At 45.8% G+C, this 10,607-nt stretch overlaps 2 protein-coding genes across 2 annotated transcripts; both read left to right on the top strand.

Annotated features, from left to right (window-relative positions):
* Positions 1 to 3,700: 3,700 nt before the first annotated feature.
* On the top strand, positions 3,701 to 5,115 carry LOC143304617 (uncharacterized). The gene is given in 9 exon segments (XM_076627127.1): positions 3,701 to 3,725; positions 3,792 to 3,872; positions 3,875 to 3,940; positions 3,943 to 4,001; positions 4,003 to 4,045; positions 4,048 to 4,199; positions 4,836 to 4,953; positions 4,956 to 5,000; positions 5,003 to 5,115. Coding segments are annotated over 9 exon segments (702 nt in total).
* A 1,765-nt stretch (positions 5,116 to 6,880) lies between these two features.
* On the top strand, positions 6,881 to 9,781 carry LOC117162828 (uncharacterized). Its single transcript, XM_076626202.1, has one exon. It carries the CDS (start codon positions 8,138 to 8,140, stop codon positions 9,515 to 9,517), a length of 1,380 nt encoding a protein of 459 aa, XP_076482317.1. The 5' UTR covers positions 6,881 to 8,137; the 3' UTR covers positions 9,518 to 9,781.
* Positions 9,782 to 10,607: the final 826 nt, after the last annotated feature.

The raw sequence follows: 10,607 nt of genomic DNA on the forward strand, positions 1-10,607 counted from the left end.
TTGATGAAGGTTAAACGAGATCAATGAGTTAAGAAGAGGAATTCAGAAGTCGTTACAACCGTGCGATTGAATTATTCCATTTGTGCAAGGTTTTCGCGTATATTGAAGAGCGTTGGAAAGCGTAACTTTCTTAGTTAACTAACCAACTGAGAAGATACTGACAAATATAAACATCTCACTCTTACACGCAGCTACAAAGTATCTGTACTCTCGTCGCTCCACGTCAAAAATCTATTCTTATTTTTCTTTCGCTATACAAACATCGACACGTGCTCTCTTCCACTTTGATCACGACCCTTTGCAAAATCTCATTCTACCAATTGAACTATCGATCTTTCATCGATGACACCCAACAACTTTCTAAATTCTGTCATCAATTCGTTCGAAATCGAACGGGTCTCAACTAGTATCTGTTCGAGGATCCACTTTAGAACATCGAAGTGTCAGGTTCCCACGAGCAGCATCGCGAAATTCACGAACATCGATCGTGTCGCCGGTTTTATGGACCCTGTACAGGAGCGAGCAGCAGGTTATACGTTTACGACGTCGCTGGAAAATCGGCCGTAAACGCGACTGCCGTAAACATTGTCGACTGGTTGCTCTCTCACGTTCCGGGCCATTGAGGTCCGGACAGCGAAAGAAAGGGAGTCACACGGCCGCCTGAAAGGATACTTTCTCCGTTGCTCGTCGACGTTTCGTCGAACGACGCTCGCGCGATAGATCGTTAACACGAGATTGTGTTAAAACTCTTAAAAAAGCGACGGTTTCGATAAACCTCCTTTTCATTTCAAGTTTTCATTTTTCTCGGAGATTTTCTTCGCCACAGTGTTCGAACGTTTGCTCCGGGAGTGTCGTCGGTTTTTGAACATGTCTTTCGAAACAATGAGATTCCTTTTGGAAGAATAGAAATCGTTACTTCGAACATTGCATCCGATCATTCTTTACAGCTCGTTATTTGCAACGAAATATTTGTTGCCAAATGCTGAGTTCGAAATATTTAAAAGATCGTTTTCTTTTTCGATCGCATTTCGACAACGTCGATCGATCATCCAATAAATTTCTTCGATAGGTGCTTAATCGATTATTCCAGTAATCGCGGTTTCTCCGTGTGACGCAAGCGGCGCGAACCGAATGATCGACTCGATCGAAATACGGCCGAGAAGATCGAGGCTAAAGGGTATCTTCGAAGATGTTACGACCGAGGAAAAAAGCAGCTGACCAGGTACAGCTAGTGGGAATTATTAAATTGTATTCGCGCGGTTGAATCGAAGAGGTCACGAAGCGGCGCGATCGACGACGAGCGCTAGTCACGAGACAGGACGATTCGCTCGAGCGATTTTGACGTCGCCATTGTTTCAAGCCTGCGATAGACAATACGAGAAATAATAAAAAAGCTACTTTTGATAGCGTATTGAAACCATGCGTTTTATAAATTACGCCATCTTTTAACCACAGAATATACAGCGTATCATTAACTTCGTATCTACATGTGTACTTTAATTCTGCTGCATAAAACATCGTTTTAAAAGAGCGAGTCTAATAGCGAGGTAACTTTACTTGTAAGTAGGATTTTTATGCATCTGTGAGAAATTTAATTGCCTGTCAAAGCGTTTACGTACGTTCGAATACCTGAACGTGTTAATCATCGCCGGCAAACTGACAATAACGAGACGAAATGGTGCGACGATCGCAAGAATGTCGATCGGATAATGGCTGTCAAAGCGCACGTAATGGCGGTACTGGTCGCGATCGTGCGTAAAATTGGCGTGACCAACGGTCGTAGAGCTTTCCTTTGTCTGAGCTTGCTGCTTTCTGTTCCTGGGTATCCTGACGTGTTTCGAGGACGGTGTGTTAATGGAGAGGAACGTTCTGACACGTTTGAAGGGTATTATACGATACTGTTGCTTTCTAGCGAATACGGTGTGAACGTAATTGGCCGGTTTAGTGCTTTCTTCTGGCAATCGGTTGTTCGCGGTGTGTTAACGATTCAATTGGAACTTGCTTGTATTCTTTAACGCAGCGCATAGATTAATGCAAGTCACATTATCTTTATACACGAGTTTTTCAGCCTCGTAGCGAATTGTATTTCGAATTCCTTCGCGAAATTGTACGAGTCTAACAGTCCTCGTTCGTCCAGAAGTAATTTATGTGGACGAAATGTCACGAGATCGTCGCACTTGGTCAAGCGACTGGGACACGGGGAGAACAGGTCCCGAAGCGAGTGTCACGAAGTCACGTAAAAGGAAGTGACCGAACGACAGTGACACGGAAAACAATCGGTGCAGGAGTAGAGGGTTTCGTGATGAAATGACATACTTGCTTTCTACAGAATGGCAGGGTCATCTCTCGGTGCAGAGACACGGCAGTTGCCAATTGTGAACAATCGCTGCACGATTTCATCGTTTCGTTCCGCAGGAGAGACACAAAAGCTGCCAACCGATCGATCTATTTGATACTTTTCAAAAGCTGATACTAGAATTCAGCAACATCTACGAAGTCTTTCTCACGCGTCATATCAGAAATCAAAAAGATCTGTGAATCCCCTGAAACCCTCTGAAACCATCGTCGGGAACAAAGAGGAATAACAGAAACGGTATCCTTTCTCGGCCCACAAATATCAAAACCACGAACCACGAAGAACAAGAGCCGCGCAAACAGCGACGAAACTCGAGAACGCTTCGGTTTCGATTCTGTCATTACCGCGAATCGCATGGAAACGATGGCGCTGAAGACTCATCCGTCGCGCGGTCGATTCAAACGTCCAGATACAAGTCTCTCATTTTCCCTCTCTCTCTTTCTCTCCGTCAATTGGAAAATAGAGTCGACCCTGAATTATTCGCCAGGACGATCCTCCCTTGTCGCCTCTTTCTCTCGCGTGGCTTTATCGGTCGGAGAAATCGACGTAGACTCGCCGCTAAATTACCGGCTGGCAGCGTGTACGCGAGCGTGATAGACACGGCAACACCTAACGCCAGTCACGATGCCAACGCCACGTGTAAAAACGACCATTGTCGGGAGGGAAAAGAGAGACTCGTACGTCGGTCGAGCGAGGTACATTCGAGGGACGTTTCGGATCACGGACGATTCGATGGGGGCAACGCGGCTAACGGATTGTCCTACGAGCACCATGGACGTGTCCGATCGTTTCTGTACCCTGACCTGTCCTACTAGCCTTCTGCCGCAAAACGCCTTTATGGTACATTGTTCACGGGGAACCAGGATCGCGATAACGGGAAGCTTTGACATTTCGCCGCGTTAGATCTGGTACTTAAACACCAAGTTGTCGTGGAATAGCTCTATCGAGCGAAATTCAGGTTTCTAATACGCGTGTCTAAGCAGATTCGAGAAAACATTTCAGCCTCTACCGCTTTAGAGTTTTGTACAGTATCTCAGTACAGTTGCATTATTTGTAGCGGCACATGGGCTAGAAGACGATTCAAATCATGTTGTCGTTTTGCCTCGGAGTAGCAATATCATTAGGATATACACAATGTATTAATAAATAAACTCCGGGCAAATCGTATCCGGGTAAACCGTGAAAGGACCTTAAAGAATCTTAAGAGCCTTAAAAAGCCTTAAAGATATCAGGGAACAACATCGAAAGGAACAAAATTAAATCGACTTTTACGTACTTGATCTCATCGCTAAGAGGTATCAGTCGATATGGCCTTTCTCCTTCGTGTGTCGTTGGAAAATAAAAATGTCACAGGGGAACACAAAGGAAAGTAATCAACTGCATGGTCACTTACCCAGTACCTTAATTTCCAACTGTGTCTGAGACGATCGACGAGCATCCCTCGGAGGTAGCTCGCGCGGGTCAAGGCGAACCGCGTGCACGCGCGTGCACACGCAATGGCGCGAGAACACAGGTGGATGTTAACGAGCCCTGGGAAATTTTTCACCTTTCCCCACCATCTTCCTCTCCTTTTCTTCCTCTTCTTCTTCTTCCACTTGTTCCTCGTGTAAGAACTAGTTTCATCGGTGTAATCCTTTTGCTTTATTTTTGTAATCGCGCGCTACGCAAATCGATCTATAGATACGGAGCGTAGTCGTTTTCTGATCGAGATACGGACATGGGAACCGGTGCTATACTCGCTGAACCTGCGATAGGAATGCGGGAGAAGCGAGTCGATGCGAAGTTGCATCGGATTAAGCGCGTTGCGGTGACAGTGTCTTATGATCAAGTTTGGCGCGGAAAAGCTAGGAAAAAGAATTGAAGAATGCTGGAAAAGAAATAGCGCGAGTTGAAACTCGAACGTTTTTGTTGGATTTCGATTGGAGATTTAGCCTAAGTTGCAAGTAATGCGTTCTGTTCGTAAGTATCAGGATACTTATAGAAGAATGAGGTAAACTCGAATAGTTATTAAGAAATCACAAAGTTTTGTATGAGATCAGCAGGTGCCTTAAGAGTATTATTGAAACGTTATGTGTACGATTGCTAAATAGTGAAACGTGGTTTTACGTCGAATGTATTCGCAACGCGAATGCTGGAACAAGAATGTCGTGTAGTGCGTATTGTATGCATATCGCGGTTCAATGCTATTTATCGATCCCGTTTCGCTATATTTTCTCTAAGCTATACTGGTTTCTGCAAAGTTGTTCTTGCTGTAGACGATCTTGCCAAGATTTTTTATACCACCAGCGACTTCATGTTCCACAATTATACGAATTCCTTAAAATCTTTCTCACTTGTTTTCGATACATGCCGACAGAAATGCTTAGAATATTCGTCACGAGTAGAACACCTTGTATAGATGGACAATACATACGAGACACGATACCATGGTATCGTCGAGAGGTTAAATCCGAAGAAATAACATTTGGTAAAACGACAGGAAAATGTGTTCCGGATGTCTACGCCAGTGGATGGTTTGCCCGTGGTCGGTCAGAATGTTCACGGAGAGGAGAGGATTTCACGCGGGGACGCGTACACCTCCTACACGGCGCGGCGTACACCGTGCCGTATAGCAGCCGCTTGACAGCTGTCACCTTGGCCGAGGGGCGACAAGACACGGCGAGGCGAGTCGCGGTGATTCATGCGCCACGGGGGGGGCACGAGGATCCGGCGACCTCCTGTCAAGGATTCCTTCGTCGCATACCATGCGCCGGAGGTGACATCGCGGCCGACTGATTTAATCGCGGACACCGTGTAGTTGCGGGTCTGTATCGTGCACGCCGTGGAATTCGAGTCGCCGATTTCCACACGACTCTTTCTTTCCTTTCTAGCTTCGGTTTATACGTCTGCGACTCTTAGACAGTTCACTTTCAGCTGATACGATCATGAGAGAATAGAAGATAATTTATATCGTAACGCTAATGTTTGATCATCAGCAGATTATCCGACTTCATAAATAACTGTATTTAGACGATTAACATTTTCTATTAATCGAAATCCCGATATCCGTCGCCATTTGAAATTAAGCAAATCTCAAAAATCCTAACCGATCCAAACTTTTTCGACTCGACAGAGCACCGATCGCTCGGTTTACCATCGTAGGTCGAGATCTCCCGATGACTCGAATCCAGTGCACACCGTGACTCGACAGACAAGGCGTTAAAATCGCCTGAACGATCGACTCGACCGCTACAGGACCGAGAAAGAGCGCGAGCGAACAAAAATGGCGGTCCTTGCAGTTACTGGAGGTGAGAACGTGACCCCAGCGCACAATACTCGGGGTCGACAGCTCGCGACGTGCGTTTTTCCTCACTTGCTCTCTCGTACGTTAGCTAATGGAATTACTCAAACGCAATGACACAGCGATTACATAATTGCGGCCCTCTCGTTGACTCCGCGCACCAGCAGCACCATTACTCTCTTCTCTCTCTGTCCTTCTTCCTCCTTCTTCTTTCGTGTTCTTCCGTGTTTCCTCTTTCTGTTTCGCGCGTGAAGCTCGGAGAGATTGGTCGATTATTCTCCGGAGACAAATGACATAGTCGACGAGGAGTAACGAGCGGCAACGAGACTTGTCAAACGTGTCGTTTGCCAGAGCGATCGCTCGGTTAGGGGTCTTAGGAGAGGCAGCGCGGTAGTGACTCGTTGGATTTCCTGGAATCGGTTGGAAATCGGAAACAGGAAGTTGCTTTAACGACGATGACTCGCGTTACGGCTGACGGACGTACGTACCGAGCGATTGTCCGATTATTTTTTATTCCAAACAGATACCAGTATCGTTTCTGACAATCTGTCAGCGACAACGATAATAATAATAATTTGAACGATAATAATCTACGCAAACGAAAAGAATCGCTTGTTTCCGTTGTCGCGAAACTGAAGCTTGGCAACCGGTCTGGAAATCTGTTTGTCAGGAAGAGAGATCCGCAGACGGTAGCTCAGAGGCCAGCGACGTAATAAGGTCGATAAGTCGAAGACTCGACACGAGTATCTCGCGAAAGAGGCCGACACCGAGAGCCGATCGTCTGAGGTGAACGAGGTCCGGGCGTATCTCACCGCGGGGACACCAGAAAGCCGTGAGCCGTTATTCTCGGCCGTATGGACAGGTCGGCGTTAATCACGCCACGTGGACGCCCGTCCCGAATCGTCGATACATCAATGTCCATTAAATCCCCTTGAATAGGTGCGACACGATTTATATAGTTCGTTGCCGATCGTGGAACCTCGTAAATTGAACGCATGTGAATTTTAATCTACATGTACATGGGAGATATAAAGTAGCAAATTCCGAGAAAGTCTAGAAAGCATCTGGTCTTTAAGGCACCAAAATTTTCCAGAAAACGATTTGCCATAACCCTTGTTATTCCATCTCTCGTCCCCTCGCTCCGCTTTGCTTTTCATTAAAACCTCGGATCCGTTTAAAACGATTGATACGTCGACGGTCTGCGCTAATCTCCAACGAGAAGCCTTCACAGCCGAAAACAAGAGGAAAAAAGAGGAAGAACAAGAAAAAGAAGATCCCTTTAGGAATTTCTGCTCGGTCGTAAGTATCGCAGTTACCGTTTCACCCTTTCCACAGGACCATACGGTAAAATAAAAACGGCGCAGTCGAGCCGAGACCCCTCGAACGTTCTCCCCAGGGTGCCGCGAGCGTAAAGCTTTATGCTCGCGTTTCCATCATACCGGCAGCGCCGATTACGACGTATCGTCCGTTAAAAATGCATGCAATTAGCCGGCGCCGCTTCTTAGCGCGCCAAACCCTTCCTTCTTTCTACGGTCGGGTGACAAAATTACGATCTACCGGGTGTCGTTAATATCAGCGTCCTGGAAATACCAACGTTGCTTACGGAGAAAGAAATTGCACGGAGAGAAGCAGAGGGGTTGAAAGAGGGCGAAAACGATGATCTGTGAGACAGGGATGAGTCGAACGCGATTTCAGCCGAGTTACGATCGGGGGTTGCACGACTGTTTCGAATCGATCGACAGCCGGCAAACTTCTAACCTTGGTGTCTGGCGGTTCCACGTTAGACGATTACCATCTGAATCAAAGGTATCTATAAATAGATAGAATTAGGTGAAACGATTTTAGGAAAGACTCGTGGTCGTGAGTAGTGGAAATCGAAGAAGATGTTTCAGGAACGATCGAATGTTTCTACTTTGTTCTGCTCTGGTTTACGAGAGCGAATCTAAAATTTCATTGCAATTTTAAAGTTCGTCGTCGTTATAAAAACACGTACAATTAAATTTTGATGAAATTAATCGCAAGCTGAATTATACTTTCAACCTTTATTTCTTTTCGACTGTTTCTAAATTAACTATTAACTCGTTCAATTTAATTTCAAGGTTCCGGATTTTACTTTTGTATAGACCAAAGTTTGCGTAAAACTTGTTTACGGATAGCGAATATACGTGTCACGTATATTTTACGCAACTGTAGAGTGGTACGTTCCGAGGCTCTATGAGATAACAATTATTCAACACGAGAAATGAAATAAAAGAATACATAAGAGATATCCTCTTTTGTTACATAAATTCCAAAAGTTGTGTATTGTATAACACTTGTACCAAACGCGTATCATTGCGTGACCTGATAAAGCCGCGATCTCGCGTATCAGCGCTCGTGCGTGTTTTCGTTACGTGAGATATCTCAATGTCAAACGTGCCTGATGAGAGCGAGGATCTCTTTAAAAAGAAGCCTCATCGCCAAGATCGACACAGTTCGACACCGAAGAACAATCAGAAGAAATGCATCTGAAGAAAATATTCGCACTGTTCGTTGCGGGCCTGGCAGTAGCCCAGGCTGTCCCAACGTCGAAGACCGAAGAAACTTTGGAAAAGGAGATCCTGAAGTTGGAAGAAGAAGTGAAGGACCTGGAGAGATCTAAGAAGTCGGTGCTATATTTAAATCCGCCTCCGACGCTCTTCCCAACTCAAACCTACAGTATTCAGGTACCTGGGCAATCATCGATGCAGACCCTAAGTATCCAACAGCCTGAATCTGTCCAAACCTTGAGCATTCAAGCCAATGGTCAACCAGGTCAGCTCCTCAACATTCAATCAGCGCCACAGGTTGCCGAAACCATTAGCATTCAATCTAATGGTCAACCAGCTCAGCTTCTTAACATCCAATCGGTGCCACAGGCTGTTGAAACCGTAAGCATTCAAGCTAATGGCCAACAAACTCAACTTTTCAATATCCAACCGGCACCACAAACTGTTGAAACGCTCAGCATTCAACAACCTGCTCAAACTTTCAGTATCCAAGCCAATGGACTACCAAACCAGCTCCTTAATATCCAATCCGTACCGCAAGCTGTCGAAACTCTCAGCATCCAACAACCAGTTCAAACCTTGAGTATCCAAGCCAATGGTCAGCCAACTAAACTTTTCAATATTCAGCCCGTCCCACAAACTGTCGAAACTCTTAGTATTCAATCCAATGGCCAACCAGCTCAGCTCCTCAATATTCAATCGGGACCACAAACTGTCGAAACTCTCAGCATCCAGTCCAATCCTCAACAGCCTGCAGTCCTCAATATCCAATCTGGAGCGCAATCTGTCGAAACTCTCAGCATCCAGCCAGCAGGACAGCCTGTTCAAACTCTGAGCTTTATCCAGGGACAACCTAGCGCCACCGTGATCGCTCAGCCGAGTTCGTCATTCACGGAGATCATTCAATCGGCTCAACCTGTGCCGGCGCAAACCAACGTGAACATCGTTCAACAACCTTCGGTTTCGGTCAAGGAATCTGTGGTGGTGTCAAACGATCCAGTCGTCGAAACAATCACCCGGGAAGTTGTCAAGCCCGTGGCGGAAGAAATCATCGTTTCGCCAGTACAAAATGAAGTAGTCATGGACGTTGCTTCGGTGGTACCAACTTACAGAGAGCAGGTGGTCGTTTCGCCATCCAACTCTTTTTTCATGATGTCGGATCCGGAGATGCTGTCCTACGTGAATGTACCTCAAATGCAGTTCTACAACCCAAGAGTTCTGACAGCAGTGAGGCCTGCGAACCTGGTGATAGAGGAACCAATGCGCGTAGTAAAGGAGAGCGTGGTCGACACCATGCAAAGCAGAATGTTGGGCGGCCGTGTGACCGAGTCAGTGGTCTCGCGCGTATTCTAAAATGTAGGTTCACGTGATTCGAGAAATAATCCAACGATTTAACACTCGCACTGACGCGACCCGTACATATCGTAGACTTTTTGATTTAGAGACGCGAAATATACGAGAAATACGTCGGAATAATGTAAACGATGTTCGTGCCAGTGTTAATGACCACTTTTTGTATTCCACGAGCAAAGATATAATTGCTGATCATTAATTGTAATTCATCGTTTTGGTTGACAGGTGTAATACAGCAACTATGGGATCAGGGGTTAGACATCATAATAGACGTAATTGATAGAATAATATACATGTTATATATTACTAAGATGCAAATAAATAACACGTGAATGTATGCCTATGTTTGTCTTTCAATATCATTCCACTGAAACAGCTAATATTCAATTTCACCTATCAATTTCATTTTCATTGTCCAATTCAATTCACTAGTTGAAAATCGGGACGACAGATTAAAGAAGTAAAGATCGACCGCAAGAGAAGAAGACACGCAAGAAATCATGCCGTCGTGGGTACCGCACGGTTCATGTCGATTTCATTGGCCTGTACGACATCTCCGAACATTATAAGAGGTCTTAATCGGAATTCAAATCGAGTTCGGCCGGTTTGAGTCTCGATATCGATCTGACCTCACTTCGCTCGAGATCGGCGTGTGCTTGCGCGACAAGACCGAAACGGATGACGAGCGACTTCACAATAGCCCCGAGTCGGGAAGATTTACGATAACGTCGATCGAGCCGCGAGTCGTTCATTCATCATGGAGGAGACAGCGCGCGACTGTCAAAATCGGCCTGCCGCCACCATTGCCAACGACGTCGCAAGCCTTGTCGTGTCGATGTCGCTGAACGGCGCGACGACCGAATCTTCTCGATCCTGTTCTCTCGTCGCGACTTCGTCATTCATCTCGATCGTGAGCGACCGCTTTTTAAACGCTTTGTACCGACCGTTCGCGCTAGCGAACGACTCGAGTCGAGAGATCGTCTAGAAAAATAAAGTCGATACGGGTTTGTTGCTTTTAAATTCTACGGTACGTTGAATTTTGTCCGATTTGTAGTCTATTTTTAAACTCGCAGACATTCTCGTCTGTAAA

This window comes from Bombus vancouverensis, chromosome 2 (genome assembly GCF_051014615.1).
Source record: "Bombus vancouverensis nearcticus chromosome 2, iyBomVanc1_principal, whole genome shotgun sequence".
Lineage (NCBI taxonomy): Eukaryota > Metazoa > Arthropoda > Insecta > Hymenoptera > Apidae > Bombus > Bombus vancouverensis.

Coding starts and splice junctions, on each gene's coding strand:
- LOC117162828 (XM_076626202.1), top strand. CDS start 8,138: ATGCATCTGAAGAAAATATTCGCACTGTTCGTTGCGGGCCTGGCAGTA.